This window comes from Crotalus tigris, unplaced genomic scaffold (assembly GCF_016545835.1).
Source record: "Crotalus tigris isolate CLP2741 ecotype Arizona unplaced genomic scaffold, ASM1654583v1 scf7180000017741.1442986301:2390832, whole genome shotgun sequence".
Lineage (NCBI taxonomy): Eukaryota > Metazoa > Chordata > Lepidosauria > Squamata > Viperidae > Crotalus > Crotalus tigris.
Window position 1 is genome coordinate 324,693 of NW_024096608.1, and position 21,680 is coordinate 346,372.

General features: G+C 46.4%; 3 protein-coding genes across 15 annotated transcripts in view; 1 reads left to right on the plus strand and 2 right to left on the minus strand.

The window, feature by feature from the left end:
• The first annotated feature begins 65 nt into the window (after window positions 1-65).
• On the plus strand, window positions 66-6,481 carry TEX9 (testis expressed 9). Of its 2 annotated transcripts, none has more exons than XM_039339977.1 (11): window positions 66-519; window positions 600-663; window positions 742-827; window positions 1,148-1,193; window positions 1,836-1,921; window positions 2,562-2,725; window positions 2,956-3,038; window positions 3,468-3,641; window positions 4,829-4,963; window positions 5,457-5,591; window positions 6,096-6,481. In XM_039339977.1, the coding sequence occupies exons 1-11, from the start codon at window positions 434-436 to the stop codon at window positions 6,171-6,173; spliced, it is 1,137 nt and encodes a 378-aa protein (XP_039195911.1). In that variant the 5' UTR covers window positions 66-433; the 3' UTR covers window positions 6,174-6,481. The 2 variants fall into 2 exon arrangements, with proteins under 2 accessions (XP_039195911.1, XP_039195912.1); XM_039339978.1 differs by having other exon boundaries at window positions 1,839-1,921.
• Window positions 6,407-15,213, minus strand: MNS1 (meiosis specific nuclear structural 1). Of its 3 annotated transcripts, XM_039339974.1 has the most exons (10): window positions 15,086-15,206; window positions 13,201-13,350; window positions 12,234-12,361; window positions 11,539-11,641; window positions 10,937-11,166; window positions 9,703-9,919; window positions 9,518-9,625; window positions 9,123-9,380; window positions 7,886-8,011; window positions 6,407-7,216 (listed from the first exon to the last, which is right to left on the minus strand). In XM_039339974.1, exons 2-10 carry the CDS (start codon window positions 13,348-13,350, stop codon window positions 7,118-7,120), a joined length of 1,419 nt encoding a protein of 472 aa, XP_039195908.1. In that variant the 5' UTR covers window positions 15,086-15,206; the 3' UTR covers window positions 6,407-7,117. The 3 variants fall into 3 exon arrangements, with proteins under 3 accessions (XP_039195908.1, XP_039195909.1, XP_039195910.1); XM_039339975.1 differs by lacking the exon at window positions 13,201-13,350 and having other exon boundaries at window positions 15,086-15,213; XM_039339976.1 differs by lacking the exons at window positions 13,201-13,350; window positions 15,086-15,206 and adding an exon at window positions 13,064-13,191.
• ZNF280D (zinc finger protein 280D) overlaps window positions 14,817-21,680 on the minus strand; it is a 16,098-nt gene continuing 9,234 nt past the window's right edge. For 6 of the 10 annotated variants that reach the window (XM_039339954.1, XM_039339962.1, XM_039339961.1 and 3 more), the window contains 7 exons: window positions 21,496-21,633; window positions 20,916-20,978; window positions 20,564-20,682; window positions 20,441-20,477; window positions 18,794-18,842; window positions 17,930-17,985; window positions 14,817-17,151 (listed from right to left, as the gene is read on the minus strand). In XM_039339954.1, coding sequence (XP_039195888.1) covers window positions 15,636-17,151; window positions 17,930-17,985; window positions 18,794-18,842; window positions 20,441-20,477; window positions 20,564-20,682; window positions 20,916-20,978; window positions 21,496-21,633 — 1,978 coding nt within the window. In that variant the 3' untranslated portion in view covers window positions 14,817-15,635. The other 4 variants (XR_005556340.1, XM_039339963.1, XM_039339965.1 and 1 more) reach the window with 4 other exon arrangements.

A 21,680-nucleotide genomic window follows, 5' to 3' on the forward strand; every position in this document is an offset into this window, starting at 1 on the left:
GCCCCCGCCGTCTCCTAGGCCGCGCTGGCCCGTCGAGGGAAACGCCGGGAACGCGCCCGCTCCGCGCAAGAGGCGGGGCCACGGTAGGCTGGCCCTGCGGGCGCCGGCTCTGATGTGGGGGGGGCGCGGCCTCTCCGGCTGTACGGGGCTGAACGGAAGCGGCGTCCCGTCGGCGAGGGTTTCGGAGCGGCGCCAGGCCGAGGCGGAGACGAACACCGGCCCCCGCCAGCCCCCTTCCCAGCGGAGCCGGAGCTCTCCGGCCGGTCACCTGGAGGGGCAACGGGACTCTGGGCCGAGCAGAATCAGCGGACGGAGCCACTCGGAGCCCGAGGGCGGGAAGGGGCGACCCGGAGGACTGCGACTCCCAGGGGGCGCGGCGGCAAGCGCGCGCGAGCAGGCCGGGAGCGACGCGGTTGCCTAGCGACACTGGGCCATGGCGGCGGACGGGCAGCCCGCGGGGGAGCAGCCGCCCCGGCCGCGCAGCGCCGCGCCCCTCCTGGCCCGTGAGGAGGAGTACAGGTAGGTCGCGGACGGGGAGGTGATGGGGCGCCCGTCCTGCTCCCCTCCCGGCCCTGACCGCCCCGACCCGCCCGTTGCAGGCGCCTGAACGCGGCCCTGGAGGCGAAAGCGGCGGCAGTGATGAGCCAGGCGGAGCAGCTGATGGTGAGCGGCGTGGGCGGGAGCGGCCCGGGGCTCTGGTGGCCGAAGAGGCGCTTCTGACGTCTCCCCGCCCTTCTGCAGAGGGACCGACGAGAAGCCCTGGCCAGGCCCGCCTCGGCCCGCGGGGACGCGCTGGAGGAGGCGGCGGCGTTGGCGGCCAAGGAGAGGTACCCCCGGTGTGCCCCCGGGCCCGAATGTGGGGAGGGGGCTCTTGAAAGCCTGGCTTCCGCAAGGTCGCCCCCCCGTTTCTCTGCCCCCCCTCCGGGCTTATCCTCGCCCGAGCCCCTCGATTTCCCGCCCCAGAGGCAAAGGGCAACGGGGGAGGTCTCTGCCCTGCTCGGACCTGTGTTTGTCGGGGCCCCTCCATAATTCAGATGACAAGAGATGGGGCACGGGGGGGGGGGCACCTTCAATTCTTTCATTAGGGTGAATGAAACCTGAACATTATGCTTATCGCAACATGCTCCTCTCTGCTGCTTCTTTCCAGTGATATAAATTCTCCTGAACCACCAGTTCCTCTTGCACAGAACAAGGTACCAGAATAGTTTTCATTTTACATCTTTCTAGAACAGTGGTTCTCAACCTGTGGGTCGGGACCCCATTTGGGGTCAAACGACCATTTCACAGGGGTCGCCAAACAATGCAGTCCGCCATTTTTTCCCCCTTTTCCTTAGCTGTGCTACTCCCTTTTATTCTATTGGCTTTTGAAAGCCAATAGAATAGACTCCCAAAGCCAATAGGAATTGTCCAGGCTGTCTCTGCCCTGCTGAGCCTGCCAAAAGTCCCATTCTGCAAACGGTGCTGCACCAGTTGAGTAGTCCTCGACTTACGAACGGTTGAGTTGTCCTCGACTTACGACCGGTTGGGGGTCGCCGCATTAAAAATGTTGAGAACCACTGTTCTAGTAAGTCAGCAGGTCTCTTGTGGGGGGAAGCTGAAGAGTTTCTAGCCCAGCCTCACCTCCTAAGAAAAGAAAGTCTAGAGGCACCTGTGTTTCTTACACAAAGACAACAAACTGCACATTCTCTCATTAAGGCTGAGCGTGGGCCTCACCTTGTGAAGGAGCCCAACTCCTGCTTTTAATAGCTGCTTTAAATAGACACTTTTAAATAAAGAAAACATTAAGAACCTGCATGCCTACCAAGTACCTAAAAGTTTTTCTGACTTCTCTTTAGCAGCTACACAAGAAGAAAGCGGGTGCAGTGCCTACAATTCGAGGTCGACTGCTAACTGGAAGAAAGGGGAAAAGACCTCTCTTAAGGTATAGGATGTAGAGCTGAGTATAAAACAAGATCAGCTTTGGCAGCTTTTGGGATCTTGCAGCTTTCATAATATGATGGTTGTAGATGAATTCAATTACTTGTTTCCAATAGTCTGAAAAGGACACAAGACAGCTAATCTGTGCCCAGGCAGGTGGGTCAATCTTTGACGCCACTATTCTGAGTCTTAGCAATTTCCCCTTTTATACAGGGAGGGAAGAGCTTTAAATGCTGGAGGGATATCTGTACCCTTTTCTAGATTGTCTCTATCCCTGAATAGGGAGCTTCATGGAATCTCACCTGTTCAGACTTGCTGGACTGCTGCCTTGAAAATGTGTTCTTTTTGTTGGCAGATAGTTTTATAGAAATGTCTAAAAAGGTTGCAAAACATTGTTCAATCTTCTTAGATATCAGATGATTCTGGATTTAAAGAGGATCAATTCACTTTCACACAGATGATTAGCTCCATGTTACAATTTTAATATGCATCTATATTTTGTGGTACTGTTTTGTACAGATGCTGTTCTATGACTGTAGATAATTTTTATTCGTATAGGGTCAAATAGCCACAAGGATGCAGTGTTATTTTTACCAGTTTCCTAGACATTCATGTTCCTCTTCATGTTGCTTTCAACTTTTCAGTATAAAATCAAGATTACAGGTTGACTCAAGCAATCCTGATGTTGCTGCTCCAGGATGCTCCCTGACAAAACTAATTGGAAGAATTGAAGGGCAGCTGGAAGAAGGAAACCTGCCTGATTTGGAAGATAATCTTATCCCCAGTACAGGAAGTGAACTTGGAGCAGGTGAGTAAGGCTGTTTGCTGGGCAATTTTGCTTTTCACTAATTCTCCCTTTCTTTTTGTAGCAGGGGAAAATAGCCTTCTAGAAATTGCCACTTTTCAAAACATGTATATTAATCCAAGTGTTTCTTCGGAATGGTTTAAAGAGAGTTGTCTTAACATGGGCTCTAGAAAGCTAAATTGTAGGTTCTACCTAAGCTAGATTGTTATATGGAGTTTGTTGCCAACTTGCAGAGGGGCAGATCCGGTTCTTAAAGGCAAAGCTACGTGTGATGCAGGAGGAGCTAGATGCCATTGGGCAAGAATGCAGCAAGAAGGTAAGAACAGATGGTTACTTGCTTGTGTTAAACCATGGATTGTACTTTATGTGGCCTACCACACAAAGTTATCTATTTCACATTTACCAAGTCCTCTACACATTCACATTCACAACTCTTCCTCATGAGAGGCCGGGTTTTCCTCACAAAATATAGGAGAGTGAGGGAAGGCCTGGTAGGGAAGTTGGAGGAGATGTCCCAAGAGAAAAGGAACTGAGGCCTCCCAAGGAAAACAATAAATGTGTCTCCAGGGAGAATATCTCTGAGCCCCAAGGACCACCACCCAAACAGGGTATGTGCTTAAGTTTTTGAAGTTTTGATCTAAAGTTGGAATTCTGGGGAAAAAGAATGATAGAGTTGCAGAGAAGAAACAAAGCATTAACCCAACAAGCTTCAACTCTCTTGTGACTCTTAATTTTGGGCCTGCAGGATGAGGAGAATGAAAATATCAGCAGCCATCTTAAGGAGGTTGAAGAAGAACGTGGCCGGCTGCAACGCGCAGCCAGCCTACACCAGTCTCAGGTAGAAAAGTACAAATTGCTGTCAGAGGAAGCCAACCGAAAAAGCGAGAGTCTGCAGCAGAAACTCTCCATGCTAGAAAAGGTAACAAAGCCATTTTGATCTCTTGCCTTCCATAGAAGGATAAGTGTGAAATTGCTCAGAGGAGCTAGACTTGCACATCATGCTAAGTTTTGATTTGTTTAACCATGATTCGATGAAGTTCTAATGGCTCACAAGTTAATCCAAAGACACATAAATTATCTGGTATGAATTTCCGAGAACTGAAGCAGGTAAGAAAAAATGGAAATAAATAGTTGTAGAACATCCTCACCATGGAATGTTCCTCTACCTTGTTTGTAAAAAAAGTGATATTGAGGGCTTTATCCACATTTGTGGGAAGCTATCTAAAGGAACCTGACCTTTGTCCAGGTTCGCCTGGTGCACCAGTTGCGGCCTTATTTGGACCGGGAGGCTTTACTCACGGTCACTCATGCTCTTGTCACCTCAAGACTGGATTACTGTAATGCGCTCTACATGGGGCTACCCTTGAAGAGCGTTCGGAGGCTGCAGTTGGTTCAGAATGCAGCCGCGAGAGCGATTGTGGGTGCGCCAAGGTACGCCCACGTGTCACCTATCCTCCGCGAGCTGCACTGGCTTCCTGTGGGTCTCCGGACGCAATTCAAGGTGTTGGTTATCACCTTTAAAGCCCTTCATGGCATAGGGCCAGGTTACTTACAGGACCGCATTCTGCCGCACAGCTCCCAGAGACCGGTGAGGTCCCATAGATTGGGCGTCCTTCAGGTCCCGTCGGCCAGACAATGTCGGCTGGCGGGCCCTCGGGGAAGGGCCTTTTCTGTGGTGGCTCCGACCTGGTGGAATCAACTTCCCCCCGAGGCTCGAACTACTCCCACCCTGCCGGCCTTTAAGAAAGCCGTTAAAACTCTCCTGTTCTGGCAGGCCTGGGGCTGATGTCCCCGGGGGGGGGGGCAGGATATGATCGGACATGCTCTATGATTGTATTGTTTTATTGTTAGATGATTGTTTTAATTTTATACGCCGCCCTGAGTCCTTTGGGATTGGGCGGCATATAAATAAAATTAAATAAATAAATAAATAAATATCCCTCGAAAGAAGGCAGGGGAAGTGCCACTGCAACCACCACCTTTGTCCCTGGCTGGCTGGCTGGCAGACAAGGCTGGATGTTGAGGCTCTCCTTCCTGTTGCTGCACCAAAGGGCTGCTCCTCTGAAGCCAAGGGAGGGTTGGCCATGTTTTAACTTGATTCAACAGGAACTGGAAAATCTGAAGCGAGCCCAAAAACAAGCGGTGGCAACCCAGGGCACGACGGACATTCGCTTGAACCGAGCTCTTGAGGAAGCAGAAAAATACAAAATGGAGCTGAATAAACTGAAGCAAATTAACAAGGTAGGGGGTATAGATTAGCAAGAAATGTGAATTTGGAAGCCCCTCAACCTAGGATAGCACCCCTCCCCCTTACCCATCATTTCTTTTTCTACTAACTGCTCGGGAAATATCGTCCCAATTTTTTCTCATGTCAGCTATCAAATAGGATAAGGCTAAAGTCATCCAGGAAGTTTCATGAGTACAGTTTCTCTCTTTTCTTTCTAATTTGCTGCATGGCCCTTTCCTGTCTGTTCCAAGCAATGCATTTAGTACCAATTATAACATGAAATAATTCTGCAAGCACATACTTTGCGGTCTTTCTCCTGGTGACAAAATCATAAATCTTTCAAGGCATGGCTGTATATGAACTGCACCTGGGGTGTTTTGATAGGAAGCTATAGGAGCACTGCTGAGTCTTGTCATTTGTGGATGGCATTTGCCCTCTCCTTCAGACGTGTCCAAGGGCTATATTCATAACGATGTACGAGTTTCTGTATCCTTCCTTTCATACTAGGATGTGGTCAACCAAGAGCACAAAAAACTTGAAGAACTAAAAATTGAAAATAAGAGACTGGAGAAACAAAAAGAAGAGCTCGTGGCAGGTTTCAAGAAGCAATTAAAACTTACTGACATTTTAAAAAGACAAAAGGCAAGCTATCCTATGCTATTAGTAACTTTAACTGAATTAAAATTAGGGGTGTAGCATAATTCATTATTCATTTTGACTGAAATTCGGTCTCTGGATTAAAAAGCAATAATGAACTGAGTCATAGAATAAATCCACAATAAGTATAAGGAATCTCTGTGGCTGGGGTTTTGGGGGGGAGGTGAGGGGTGGGGAAGGAATGAAACATGTTAAACTCCCCAACATCAGTTTTAATTCCCATCTCAGATCCCAAAGGACATACCAAAGTTTCAGATGGTTCCTTGTTAGCAGCCTTTCAGGTTTGGGCCCTCTCAAGATATTGCTGAGAGGTGGAAAATGGTTTCTGTCTTTGGGTGACCATTCAACAAGAGTTGCCAGTCAGTCAAAAATATACTGGGGGGGGGGGAGGGATTTACATTACAAGAAATAATGCCGTGAAAGATGAGTAAAACCTGTCGGAGAGGTCGAAGAAGCATTTCTTACTTGAATAAAAATCTTTCCCCCTAGATGCACATTGAATCTGCCAAGATGCTTTCATTCACGGAAGAAGAATTTATGAAGGCTCTGGAGTGGGGCAACCCTTAATTCAATACACAGCATCACCCCTCTACAGAAGATGTGGGTTTTTTCAGAAGAGTGAAATTGAACCACTTTTTTCTGGGGAAAAAAATATATGCTTTACACTGTTCACTTCTTCCCACCAAATGTTTTTGCTAATAGCTGTTTTCTCATTCTCTATCACTTAGCAGGGCTAATTTAACCATTTGCCAACTTTTTTAATTGATAGCTGTCATTAAACATCTAGGCTATTGAAATAATTTGGATGCTCACCTTTATTATTGGAAGTAGCTTTGCAAAGGATTTTTTCTTCAAAATAAAACTACAGGAAATAAGTGATCTTGAGCATTTTTCAGTTAATAGAACAAATGTAAATAGTGCATTGTATCAAAAACAATAGCTAATTAAAGTAATGAAAGCTGCAACACTAAAAAAAGCTATTAACATTCAAGAGTGCCCTAATGGCATGGTTTTTTGTTTTCCTTAAATTGCTAACTAAGCAAAGAATACTACAATTTGTTAAAAATGCTTCTAATATTTGGAATTATCAATTTATCTGCAAAGAGAACTCTAGTTCTTTCAACTAAAATTAAATCCAGATACAACAAGTATAGCACAGAGCTGAAGTGCTGGAATGGCAGTGGGGAGATCTGAATTCAGATCTACTCTCAGCCGTGGTAGTTCACTGGATGACTTGGGGCTTTTGGTTTCTTTTAGCCCAACCCTCCTCACAGGGTTGTTGTGGGGAAGAATGGGGAAGAGGCAGTTACATTGCCCAGAGCTGAAGAAAGGTCAACCAAATAATAATAAAAATAAATGAATATTGCAAAGAAACTGGGAACATTAGTCAAAGAAGTCATTTATCAATATAAAAGTCATCTTTTTTTTTTTTTTAAGTCTGTGTAGCAGCGACTGCAGTCCATAGGGTGGAGTAACTTCTAGGTGGGCTCTTCAGGTGAAGCAATGAAAACTCAGTTGACTTCTGATGGCCCCACTTCTGGCTTCTTTTGGTAAGCTTGCCGGAATTCTTCTCCAAGCATATTGACGTCTTGCTCATCTTTAAGGATTCCCTGAATACCCCAGAAGAAAAAAGTTCAATAGAACATCAGAGCTATTTTCAAAATCGCTACTTAATAGCACAGCTTTTTAAAAACTATAGAGACAAAATAGCCTTTTTTTCCTTTAAATGTAAAACCCTCCCTTCAAAACAATAGTTCATCCTTGTTCAGTAAATATCCACAACTTTTTCATACAAATGAGAACTAAAAGAGATTCTGTCACCTTATCACAAACCTTTCAAAAGTCAACTGCCGTCAATTACAAAGCAGTCCAGCTACTTCTGGCTTCAGCTGCAGCAGGCCCTCCTGCAGAAGTTGCTCTAGAGATCCAGTGCAACTGCACTTTAACATGGAAACCCACTGAAAGATTGCTGAAAATACTGTAACCGTTTAGCCACTTCAGGGCAGCTGAACCCAATGTGGGTGCAGGACTGCAGGATTTGGGTGACACCATGACATTTAAAATCTTTAGGCCTTCTAGTTCCCCATACAAGAATGTGCAGTCCTATCTGGAGGAAGGATAATCTCCCCTTGAGGAAAGGAAAAGGGCCGTGGTCAAGGCACTAAAGAACTCGACCACATTCTTCCTCCTGGGGCCTGATGCCCAGCCTATGACAACTCTGGTCCACACCATCCCAGTACCCAGCAAGTCCATTTGGTCATTAGACTGCCTCGACTTACCCGTGGAAGATACCCCAGCAATTTAACTGCATGCTCTTTAAGAAGCTTCTGCCGCTCTTCCTCAATAATATCAGCAACGATTCCTCTTCTCCTTTCTTCTATTTGTCTTTCTTCTAGTTCACTTTCCTATGGTAGTAAGATTGAAGCATGTAACTTTTTCCACTTCGAAAGCAGTTTCGTGCTTTGGCTGACAAATTATCAGCTGCTGTTCTTAATACAGATTGCAATCTGCACTCAAATGCCCCAACAGGGTCTCCTGGAGTGTCCAGCAGGTGCAAATATGCTTGTGTTCTACTCCAAATGCTAGTTTGGAGAAGACTGGGTTTGTTATTATTGCTTTCTTTCAGCTCAAGAGATACTGATCTTTTATGCTGAGGCATAAAGGAGCCACTACTAGCCGAAGGGCTAAATTTGTGTTTACTTGTGAAGGTGGCAAAACTAAGTAAGCTAGAATTTCATATAGGGAAATGTAAAGGTCTGAATTGGGGTAAGAAAAACATAAAGAGACAGATACTGGCTGTGGGACAGCTAACTTGGCTTTAATATACGTGAAATAGATCTGGGTGTCCTTGTTGAGTACAAATTAAATATGAGCCAGAATTGTGATAAAGCTGCTGAAAGGCAAATGCATTACAGAGAAAGCCAGAGCTCCCCCTTACCGTCCCCTGGTCAGGCGCCATTTTCAGTCCCATAGCAGTTCTGAACCGTGATAAATTGGAGCAAGTTCAGAAGAGGTGTGGAAGCGTTATGAGGAATGGTTAAAGAATCTCGATATGCTTTACTGACCAAGATGATTGAGGGGAGATATGATCATAGTATTCATATGCAGAAGAGGGAATAAGCTTATTTCATATTCCCAGGGGTAGGAGAACAGCAGGTATAAGTTAGTACTAGTACCAATAGGAAGGAAGTTCTGGGCATGATCTAACACTGCTGGCGCAGTGGTTAGAATGCAGTACTGCAGGCTACTGCAGCAGTTCGACAGTTCAATTCTCACTGGCTCCAGGTTGACTCAGCCTTCTATCCTTTCGAGGTTGGTAAAAATGAGAACCCAGATTGTTGGGGGCAAAAGGCTGACTCTATAAGCTGCTTAGAGAGGGTTGGAAAGCACTATGAAGTGGTATGTAAGTCTTATTGCTATCAACCCGTGGATGCTCATCAGTTGCAAGGGGGGTTGGACTGAATGGCCTTCCCAGCCTCCTCAGTTCTAGAATTCACTTTAACTTGTCCAGCTTACCCTGTCTGCAATAACCTGTTTGCGTCGTTCTTGGATCAGCTTCTCCACTTCTCTCCTATGTTCGAGTTGCTTCATTCTTCGTTTCTGAGCGTTCATCTGCTCAATACGGTCATCTTCTGCAAATTTAGCTAATGTGGCCTGGGCAAAGGCCTCCTCCTCTTCCTTCAAGTCCTGCAGCAGCATCTTCCTTAAAGCCAGCTGTTCTTCATAGGAGTTCCGGAGCTCTAGGCGCTGTCTGATCCTCTTCTCCAACTCTTCCTGCACATGGAACAAAAGCTCAGCTCCAACTACCTTTTGTTCCCTCAGCCAGAAGAGCAGGACTCAGGCATCCCCCTTTCCCTTCTGCCTCCCCTGACTCCCCATGCCAATCTGAGACTCGAGCCAAAGGCATTTACCATCTCCTCCTTCCTCTCCGTCTCAGCCTGTTCTTCAAAGTGCAACTCAGCTCGGATTTGCTCAAGTTCTTCTCGCTCCTGCTGTTCTTTTTTCAAAACATCTGCAAGCTACAAGCAAGAGGAAAGACAAGTTTAGGCAGCTCCCAACCAACCAAATCTGGGGGACAGAACGGCAATGTCAATACCATTTGCTGGAGCTTCCTTTTCTTCTCCTCATTTTCATGAATCTTTGCCATCCGGTTGTCTTCTCTCTCCTGCCACATGTTAGCAAATTCCATGATCTTTCGGTTTTCCTCTTCCATCTCCTCATGCTGTCGTCTCCTCCGCAGGGCCTGGTCTTTTTGGAATTCTTCAATGAATTTCTGCGTGGTTCTCTTTTTCTCCAGTCTGTCTTGTCTTGCCCTATGGGAGAAGTGCAGAGCTTCAGTAATGCATCTGGAGGAGCCTGGCAACCTATACAGGGAGCTTTGGAACCTTCTCTATAGGTCCTTTCTGAATTGCCCGACCCCCTTCCGTGGGCACTCTAAAGTTTCCCAGTTGCATGCACTGGTATGGACACAGCAGATTACCATACATCAATCTTCCAGAAGTCCCACTGCTCCTTGTGACCACAAGAACGGATCACAACTAAAGATGACTGGTGTCATAGTATGAGAATCATTTAGTGTGGCCCCACCCAGCCATGGAAGGAGCCAACAGCCTTAAAAGACAGTCCAAGCTTTCTCCCCTGTGAAGTAATTGATTTCTGAAGTGCCTCAGGCAAGGGAGGGAGTGGATGGAAGCACCACCGGCCCCCAAGGGCCTGGAAGACTGCTTCCTTTGCACAACGGAGGAGCCTCTGTTGCTGCTCCTCAGGGCTGGGAGGGTTTAAGCAGAGATCTCCAGCCATCCATTTGGGAGAGAGAGATTTAGAACTGAGCAGGAAGATGAAAGGAATCTGTGATGCAGAAACCAAAAATTCCAGTGCCAACCCACAGCATGTTACAGGTAGTCCTTGACTTATGACAATTGGGCCTGGAACGTTTGTCACCAAGTGATGCCGATGTTAAAGTGAGTCACATTTTTTTTGCCATAGACATTAAGAAAATCACACAGTTGTTAAGTGAATCTGGTTCCCCACAGACTTTGCTTGTTGAAACTCCTCCCTCCCCCGGAGAAGGTTGCAAATGGCAATCGCATGACCCCATCCCAGGATGTTGCAACTATAAATACATGCCAGTTGCTAAATTTTGATCACATGACTGCAGGGACATTGTGATGGTCGTAAGTTTGAGGATCAGTCATTTTTTCAGTGCAATCACAACTTCCAATGGCTATTAAATTATTGTAATCAAGGACTACCTGTAATTGTCAGGCCAAGTCATCCTGAAGGAAGTACAAGTAATTCAGCGAAGTATGTTTAACATAATATAAACTAACTTTTCATCTTCCTCATAGATCTTCGTCACAATTTCATCAATCAAGAGTTTCTCTCTAAGGAACTCCTTGTAAGCAGCTTGCTTCCGCCTTTCTTCTTCCTCCAACTGTTTCTCCAGTTCTTGCTGATAGAGCAACTTCTCCTGATTGCGCCTCGTTTCAACAGCATTCTCTGTCTTGGCTGCTCTTCCTTGCTCTTCCTTCATTGCTTGGTAGATTTCTGCATCCTCCTTCTGTTGGCACAAATCCATCTACTTGCTCTGTTTTCTTCCTATTTACTTATAACTTGCAATCATTCACTCCATCTTCCTTGTCAGATACATCTATTTTTATCTAAGAAGTTAACTTCCAAACCCATTCTCTGTACTGCATCACAAAAATCTAAGATTTGCTACAAATCATTCAGGTTCTCAGACATCACAGCATGATCTGCATATAAAAGTACATCTACATTCATATCCCCAGTTACCAACCTGTAACTGCATCAATGATCTTTATGTATTGGCCCAAAATATTTCTCCACTTACATTTTCTGCAGTTTTCCAACGTTCTCACAGCATTTATTTCATCAAGTCTAAAAATTAAATATTCCATAAACTAGTTACCATTTTTTCGTATTTCAGAGCTTCTTTCTCAGCAATCTGAACAGCCCTCTCTTTATTCATATATGCAGATTGCAATTTCCTCTCCAGTTCCCGCAGTTCAATACTAGAAACAAGCAGGCAAAAAAACTTATGAAAATTATTATTTGATTCAAGAGCCCTCTAAAGAATTTGTATGAAAGGCACTGGATGCGGTGACAGTAGGAAGTTGGAGTGAAGCTGATTAATGGAGACTACAGGCAGTCCTTGATGTATGATCATAGTCGGAGTTGGAACTTTGGCCATAAGATGAGGCACCTATGTGACTGAACCCAATTTTTCTAACATTTCTATAAGTAGACCATGTGATGATAAGTCAGAATCATGTGGTGGTTGACTCCCAAATGGGCAATTGTTGCCAAAAACCAGCAACATTTTTCTGCAAAATACAATGATGTGATTATGTGTGTGCACGTGACATTTCAAAACAGTGCTTTACAAGCCATAAAGCACCATTTCAGAGTCTACTGTTTCTTTGAATGGTCATTAAACAACTGGTCACAAGTGGAGGACTACCTGCACACGCAGGGACTTTCTCTGAGCCTCACCCTCCATTCCCAAGGATGCCTGAAGGGGCCCCAGCCACAACTTCTTCATCAGGATGATCCTCAAACAGTCAGAAATCAGAACAGTCCTGGAATGGTCAGTAAAAGAAATACCTATTTTCTTTGATTTGTTGCCTCATTTTTTCATCTTTAAGTTTGTCGTGGTTTAATCTTGCTAATTCAGTTGCCAGTTTTTCTTCCTGCTGCAATTCCAGGGCTTTTAGCTTTTTATTCTCTTCTGCCTGACAAACACAGAATCACATAAATTTCAGTGTATGTTTCTCAGCAATTGTTTGATGGCTCAAGAAGTCTACAAGATATATTATACGTGCTATGGTTGAAGCAGAGACATCACCCTGCCAACAAAAGTGCGTATAGTCCAAGCCATGGTTTTCCCAGTTGCAATGTATGGCTGTGAAAGTTGGACCATAAGAAAGGCTGAGCGCCAAAGAATTGAGGCCTTTGAACTATGGTGCTGGAGAAGACTCCTGCGAGTCCCTTGGACTGCAAGGCGTTCAAACCGGTCAGTCCTAGAAGAGATCAACCCCGACTGCTCTTTAGAAGGCCAGATCCTGAAGTTGAAACTCAAATAGTTTGGCCACCTAATGAGAAGGAAGGATTCACTGGAGAAGAGCCTAATGCTGGGAAAGATTGAGGGCAATAGAAGAAGGGGACGACAGAGAATGAGATGGCTGGATGGAGTCACTGAAGCAGTAGGCGTGAATTTAAATGGACTCCAGAAGATGGCAGAGGACAGGAAGACCTGGAGGAACGTTGTCCATGGGGTCGCGATGGGTCGGACACGACTTCGCAATTAACAACAATGGTTGATAATCATTCTTACAAAACCGTCCAAAGAATGCAACTACTGGTACTTGATTGAATTAAAGGTGCAGCGCAATAGCAGGTAATTTGCTAGCCAGTGTTTTGACATTCACAATTACCTTAATATTTCTACCGACAGACTTTTCCTTGGGGGGGGGAGGGGGCTGGGATGTCGCTCCCTCTCTCGGAGGGGCAAGAGATGCCCGGAACCGCGGCGGCCCGAGCCGGCCTCCTCTGGGCCTTCGCCCGCGCCCACCTGCTGGACGGCCTCCTCCAGGCGCTGCTCGTGCTCCTCCTCCCGCAGCAGCCGCGTGACGCGTTTCTGCTGTACGCGGTCCTCGGCCTCCCACATCACCTCCAGCTGGTGAACGCGCTCCAGCTTCTTGCGGTGCTCTCGCTCCCGCATCTGCTGGAAGTAGAGCTCGTGTTGCTTGCGGTCCATCAGCTGCGCCGCGGTGGGCTGCCGCCGGCTCGGCTTCTGCGCCATGGCCGCGGGAAGTCGCCCTCCGCGGGCCCAGAGAGCCGCCGGGCGCGGGACTGCGAGAGGTCAGCGTCCGCTCTCCCGGCGCCGCACTGCCTAGCAACGGGCGCACTTCCGGCGGAAACCAGGGGAGCGCGCCGCGTCTCCAGGCAACCGGGCTTGGGCGGAGAGCCGCAGCCCGCCAGAACCCTCGGCTTCCCCGCGCTCAAGCGAAGCGCAGCCGCCACCTGAGCCCCGGCGGGCCGCCTTTGTGGTCGCAGGCGCTCCGAAGGAATCCCCGGGAAAGGGCGGCTGCCCACCAGCCCTGGGCGAGGCGCCTGGGTGCAATTCTGCCCAGGCCCGGAGCGTTTTCCCGGAAGGGAGCTTAAGCGGCAAGTAGGCAGCCGAGTGGCTGCAGGCTCCGCTCTGAGAAACCCTGCATTTAAAGAGGCTCACCCGGGTTGTGGGGGGCCGCCTGCAAGGCTAAGCTCAGGCCCCCGAATCTCCCTTGAGAAGCCCAACCTCACCCGACCTGGGGAGGGGGCGCTTGGATTTCAGCCTCCCGGCAACCCTTCTCACCACTCCTGCCCACTGAGCATCACGGGTTGGGGCTGCTTGTCTCTTCGCTACCCACTCGCCCTCCTTCCCAGGTTTCCCTCCGCTCTAGCCCAGGGGTAGGCAACCTTGGCTCTTTTAGGACTTGTGGACTTGAACTCCCAGAATTCCAGCTCAGCTTGGAAACCTCCCTTTTCTTTCAGCATGGCTGGCTCAGGAATTCTGGGAGTTAAAATCATAAGAGTCATAAAAGAGCCAAGGTTGCCTATCCCTGCTCTAGCCAAATGGCTCCTTTGTAACCTTCTATCCGTGGCCTACAGTGGCTATGCCTGTCTTTGTATATGTTGTGGGGTTTTATTGTCATACTGGTTTTAAATTTGTAGCCAGTCATAATTTGTAAGCTGGATAGCCTTTTTCATCCTTCCAATGAACAAACACAGAGAGAGAGAGTGCCAGAAAGTTTTCTCAGGTGCAATTCCCCTCAAACACACCAGACTCTGCGATCCTTCCCAGCAATCTGTCTCTCTCTTCACAGATGACCAGTCTTGAGACCTGCATCTTCTTCACATTTACTCAGTGGCTGGTGTGCCTGAAGGAGTCTCTCCGGCATTGAAAGGCGAATGAAAGCAGCTGCACAGCCTTGCCTCAGAATGTGTGGTGCCTTTGAGGCTAAACAATACTGTTCGAGTGTATCTGCAATTAAGGTGATGGTACGAATCTTAAACAGATTCTAAATACATTCCTTCTGGGGAGAAAGCCTTGAGCCCTCCCAAGGGTGAGCAAGCATAGAACCTGAGATTCCACCAGCCAGTTTCAAAAACATACATATGAAAAGGAACAAAACCCATAATATTTTCTTGCAAATATTTACTCCAAAATATGTACATCAGTGTCTTAACGGAAATTCAAAACATTTAAGTTCATAAAAACAAACCAAGTTCAAAATCACTTTCTACAAGATTTAGAGGAGAATTTTAATTAAGCGTGTTAATATTGAAAAAGCAAACTCCTATTAAATCATGTTATACATTCCTTCACTAACTACGGTATATCAAAAGGATTTCATGCCACCCCACCCTTTCCATTTGTTTGACATAAATTTAGATACAAAATCCCCCTTCAGTACCTGACTTAAATGCTTCCAAATTTCTTCTTCCTCCTTTTGGTAACAGATTACATCTTTTCAGCTTTCCGTTTCTTTCAAGCCACTTTGTATTGTCTGGGCCTGCCGTTAACAGAAAGAATAGAAGAGTGACTGCCCCAAAGGAAGAGCTGGGGCCCACCTTTCCTACAAACAGGTGTGTACAATTTTATTCTGCTTGCACACAGGGAAACTCACAAGTATATTTATAATCATCCACTTTCATTGAAAGTTTTAAGGTGAACTTGGCTTCTTGTAAGATCACACCGATCCAGAAGTACCCAAACAAACTGTTGCCATTGATGGGATGGGAATGCAACCCCCAGCCCAGGGTTTCCCTTTGAGTGTTCTTCTGGTAGTCATTTTATTTTTTTTAAAAGTGGCTTCTGTAAGAACCCTTACTTTGAATCCTCCGGCTTCACATATTGTCTTCTTCTGGGCTCTCTGCCTACCTAATTTGCAACAGGCAAGCGGCATCCCTGCCTCATTTGTTTCATCTTTCACAATCTGTGTGTTGTCAAGGCAAAGCCCTCCTTCAACTGGTTTCATTGCTGGCTTCCTCCTGGTTACTGGACAAGTCCTCATGGCTCGGGCTGCCACCTCCAGAAGGAAGGTCAGCTGGCTCAGAGCCGAGCCCGGTTTTCTTGGCTGAGGCCGGGACGCCTCCCTTCTGCTGCAAGATCTCAGTGGCCTCGTGCTCCAGCACCTCGGAGGGCGTCAGTGGCTCCAAATGAATGCTGCCTTGCTCGCTTGCATCGGAATGGGCAGAGTCAGGCTCTCCTCTTCTTCGCAAAAACTGTTCAAAGCTGACCTCTTCATCATTGGATGCCAAAGGAGTACAATCCATGTTCACATCTGCCAGCTGAGCTTCCTCTAAACTGGCCACCTTTGTCTGGACATCAGAGCCAGTCCACTCTGAACAAGCACTGCTTTTATTGCTTCCAAGCTCGGTTGGTTCTGCTTCTCCTTGCTTGTCAAAAACTGTCTTTTCACAAGAGCTCTCCAACACATTTCCTTGCAATCCTGGAGTAGTACCATTTTTCACAGCTGAGGAAGAGGGACTTCCTTCGTGCTCATCTGCAGCTGGATTTTGAAGAGGAACCCTCATCATTCCGGTCAGAGAGCCTTTTGAAAAGGTGCAAAGTTCAGCAATGCAGGATTGGTTTCCAACCAATTCAGAAATAGTTCCTTCACACTGTGCAGTTAAAGACACGGTCTTGTCCCCATCTTCAATTCTGTCCTCATCTCCTTCGCCTGTAAGATCTGCAGAGCTATCTGAATGAGCTGACTCGCCTAAAGCAAAGGCGTCTTCTGTCCTTTCATGCCTGCAAACTAAAAGTCCAACATTACTTTTGTTTCTCAGAATGTCTGCATCCCTTGCTGCGTCTGGTACTGTGGAATCGCTTGAATTGGCTGTGAGTTCCAACCCAGAGGAGCTTTCTGGAGCAGTGGTGCTCCCTTCATGCTCAGCAGCTAGAGGGCCAAGGTCACTCTGACTGGGGCAGCAGTCTTCCCCAAGACCCACCCTACTTGGACTGCCTATCAATTCAGAACTACAAGCACCTTCTGGAACTGGCAAACTGGCTTTGCTTTCAGCAGCTATGAGACTGGGGCTTTCTGGATGTGCGGAACCCTTTATGCTGCTATCTGTGGAACAGCTATGGAGTTCTGAAGTGGCTGCAGCTGACAACACAGGGCCTTCCTTTTGTGCATCGGAAAGGTCTTCATCCATCTGCTTCTCAGGGCTGGTGGCCTTGCTTTTTCCTGGGCAGGCTTCAGGTTCTGGGGCAGAAACTGGATTGTCTTCTTCAAGAGGAGATGGTTTTCCTTCACATCCACTCATTGGCACACTTTCCTCCTGCTGGTTTCCAAGGCCCCCCAGTGCCCTTCTTCTTGCAGGACTCCGAGAGCAGGCTTCAGATGTTGAACTAAATCCATTTTCTGGAACTGGGCTTTTAGTTCCTTCACTGTCAGCAGCTAAAACAATGTCAGTATTCTGCTTTCCAGGAAGATCTGCATTTGTTTCTCTCACAGACTCTTTCATCTGTGGGCTGAAAAAGCAATATAAGCACTTTAATTACCTGACTGTAATAAAACATGCTAATTGTTTCAGCCTATGGGGTGGTGTGGGGAGGGGTACTACACCCCCATGCCTGCATGTCAGGGCGTTTGTCCTCTTTGACATTCTCCCCCTGGCCAAGTAGGTGATGCTCCTGCCATGCTGATTCAGTGATTGGAGGCTGGGAGATGTAGGTGGTGACCAGGCTGAGCCTGAGGGAAGAAGGGGTCAAACAAGGGTCATTAGCGGGTTAGTCCCTTTGCACCCACAAGAGATCTAAGTCCAGCCGCCTTGAATTCCATTGGCTCTTATTTGCCACCAATTTGCTTTGACCATTAGTGGTTGTTCAAATTCTTGAACTGCCTGGACTTCTGATTTCCTGCGCTTAATAGAAGGATCTACATGGGGAGGAACAGTTCTGACTCAACCTCCTGGGCCTGCAGTTCCTGCTCAAGGAGCAGGTGACAACTCTTCTGAGGAAGGGGACCTTTGCACATGTACTGAGCATGTGGGACCAAGAGCAGAATATTGCTTGCAACCCTTTAAAGCAACTGCCTGTTTCCCTGGAATTGCCGCCACCTGATGCATGATCCAGAGAAGAGAGGCACTTTGCTGCCTCCCAATCTAAAGAACCAATGGCCCTACTCTACACATATCCCAGTTCAAGACTTGCAAAAATCCAGAGGTTAACTTGCACTCACTACCTATTATTTAAAGAGGCACAAATTTATTCACACTTCAGTTTGTGGAAGATCTAACTTTATTTTTACCTTTCTGAAATAAATGCTTTTCCTTGCTCGTCACATATAGGGGGCACCAAATGCTTCTAAAAGAAAAGAGCACAATATCACATAGTACAGTGATATTTTCCCTCAAGGTTCACATTGAACAAATGAATGCAACCCACAAAAGCTGGGTCCCCGACAGAGGGACCAATGACTCAGCATTGGCACAGAAACCCAAGAAGGCCAGACATAGAGGCAACTACGATCTAGATCAGCCACATGATCAAAATAAGCCAGCTGGAGGAAACCACTCCAGTGTGGAGGCTGACTTCTCGAAACTGCTGAAAAGCAAGCGGACCAGACGGGAGGGAGGGAAAAGAGTGAGCGTGCACTGGAAAAGACAGAAAAGGTGGGCAACAGCTGTCTCAAAAGCCCAGGGGGGGGGGAAGCGCACTCCCAAACAGGTTAGGCAACAGGTGGTACCAAATTCTGCTCCTGGCCAGATTTTTATATTCAGCACCGTTATTTTCTATCTGCTTCCTTCTGAGGTGGAATGTCCCCCTCCCTCCTGTACCTTCTTCACAAGACACAAATGGGTTTCAGCAACCTTCAAAGGCCGGGCCAATTTGCAGCCAGATCTGAAGAGAAATTTCTTCCTCCAAGTTAAAAGATATAATTGGAACATTGTGCTACTTGCACAGAGAAGAACAAGGCTGCTTTTTAAAAATTTGTTCATTCCTTATTAAGAATACGATTACCATTTTAAAGCCTCTCATCTGAAAATTTGAAAAAAAAAACATCTGAAAGCTATTATCTAATAGTTATCATTATGGCTGAAATTACACATCTGCTGAAAACTTTCAATAGATATGGCTATACAAAAGTTTTAAGACAAAAAAAGGGGACTACCTCTGACTTTTCTTCAATTTCATTTTTCAATAATGCATCCTTTGCTAGGCTAAAAGAGAAAACACTGGTTAGCTTAATGTTGATAATACACTGTCTAAAACTAAAGTGAAAACACTACTTTTGAAAATCTTCATTAGGAGTTAATTGATTATTTCACTTCCCACCAAACACCTCCATGGAACCCTATCTGTTATCTGACTCTTACCAGTGTTTGGTCAAGGTGACCAGAACTGGTATAGTGCTCCCTACTCTTTGTGGCTGCCCTCTACTCTGAGGAAGGGAGGAGGAGGATGTGAATATCTGGGATATTTGTCTCAGTGTATTTAAGTAGATGGAGTGCACAAAACCTGCTGCTTTGGGAATGAATCAAAACTGTTTTTAACCTTTAGTACAATGTCTCTGTATTCTCTTGCGATGGAAGGGAAGAATGCAAGCTGCACTTTGCTGGTAACCCCACCTAAGAAGTGTCCCACTCCACTGCAAGCTCAAGCCAGAAGAGAGGTCTAGCCACACCTCCTCCCCTGTGCATCCTTTCCCCAAGAAGCAGGAGGGGGGCCCGGTTGCACCTTCAAGGCAAGGGGCCTCACCACCTCCGCCTTGTCTCTCTGGGACAGATCCTCCTGCAGTAGAGCAGAGTTGCAAGGCACAGAAGCAAAGAAAGACCAGGAAAGGGACAGCCTAGAGCGCCTCAGTTGGGCCCCTGGGTGGCTGCTTTTGCCAATCTCAGGTTCTTTGCTACATCAGGCAAAAAGGCTGCTCCTATGTTCATCTGCTTAGCCCATAGCTCCTGCGAAGAAACAAGAGAAGTTGAGGGTGATGTGGAAAGCAAATGGCTGCCTCCTCCTCGCCACACCTCTGTGGTTGTAACAGATCAGCCAAAATTACGGGGGAGCCTTCAGCTTCATCATTGTATCTGGTGGAGGCTATTCTGGAACGCCCAAAAGGAAAGACCCCTATCTGTCACTCACAGCATAGATTTTTCTGTAGTAATTTTCAAGCCTGGCCTGTACCCAAGATTAGTTATATATTATTCAGGTGTATTGACTTCTAAACAGCTTATCACATCACCAAAATTATTTTTTACTGTTTAAGAAATTTCTCTGCATGGATAGTGAGAAAGGTGCGTCTCATATAAAACCACGTACATTCATTAGCTTTTGTAACCCAGTTTAACTTTTCAAAGACGTTTTGCTCAAAAAAATTGCTGCTGCCAAGTATCTTCTTTGCTGATGCAGTGAAAAGTTAAATCTAATTCACTGAAGCCTGGCATGGCACCAGCCGCATCATTAATCATGAATGCAACTTTGGGCCAGGAAAGGCTTCGCTAGTGAGCCCTCGAGATGCAAAGCGTCTGCCAGCACTGAAGTCACTCACTACTTGTGCCATCTCTACCACTTTCAGAGGGCAAATATCTTTGGCCCCGTTCAGCCATTTTCAAAACGTCCAGATTAGAGAGAGGGATCCTAAGCACCATTACAGAGGGGAGGTTCCACACTTGTTAACAGAACATGAAAAAAGAGATGTGCCTATCTAATCAACTAGAGTACAGGCAAACTTGCTTTTCCACAGCCTTCCTCTATATAAGGAAGAGGTGGAAAACCTCCACATCCATCCACTTGACCAAACAATTACATTTGAAAAACTCACCCAGAAATATCAGCAGGAGTGAAGCAATCCAAGGGAACTAGAAGTGAAAAAAAGAGAATTCGATATTCAAGGTAACACCAGTGTTTTATTGCAACATCTGAAGCCAATGCCCCAAACACCTACCACGTTCTACAATCACTTGACAAGTATGAGTCAGGCTTTCATTAAGGTGGGTGGCCATCTTGTCCAAGCCAGAAACATCTGTCAGGAAATCGCAGTTAAGACAAACCACAGTGGTGCCCCTGGGGAGAAAGCCATTGGAAGGAGTTGAGCTCTCCAAATACCTAGACAGCTGTTGGCCCCTACTTGCCCCACAACCCCATAGTCCTACAAGGGCCCCAGGGCCAACAGTCTTGCACTACTTAGACAGTGTCAGCGAACACAGGATGCTGCACATCCAGGGAAGCAGCTAGAATGGCACTGCACACTATTAAAAATGCAGAGCTGAAATTAAAAAATAGTAGAAGATGGTTACCTCAGTTCATCTGAATGCGTTTTATAAATCCAAAATCTTTTAGTTTGACGAGCACTATGAAAGCTACAAAAAAACAGAGTACCTTAAGTTGAATTCCTGAAAAAAATGACTTATTTCTACCATAAAATATACATTAAAAAAGCTACGGTCATGTGGTTTGTAATGCATCTTATATAAAGGAGCACATTCTGTGCCAACACAATTAACAAGAAATGAAGAAAAGCCCCAGGTTCACCTGAGAAGAGTTTCTAGCAGCCCCTCCTCTGGTATTCTAATACCAGAGAAGTTGTGTTTTTTCCCACCAGCTTTCAGGGCAAATGGTGCAATTCAGCCAGAAGCAGCCAAACAGAGAATTGGGTCAGGGAGACAAGGGGTTTTATTTTGTCAGTTTGTACTTAGGGATTAAGGTACCTTATTTTACTGTGAGCATCAGCTGATTGTTTCTAAACAATGCAACTTGATCCAGGCAGAAGCTGCTACCTGGAAGGCTAAGTGATGGAGTCAGGTAGCATGGAGCCTTGCCTTTCTGTCTCAAACCTTTCTGTCTCTCTTAACCAGACTGAAGCTCAAGGTCTCTTACCCCATCATGTGGTTCACATAAGCTTTGCTGCAACTGGTGCCGTATCTGCACAAACTGCAGCGCACATACGCCGGGAAGTGACTTGCAAAAGTCCGGATGTCTGAGTAACACTCAATGCATTTTTGAATATCAGGACACCTAAGATTAACCAATGTCATAATTAATTATCAAAGAGTAAGTTAATT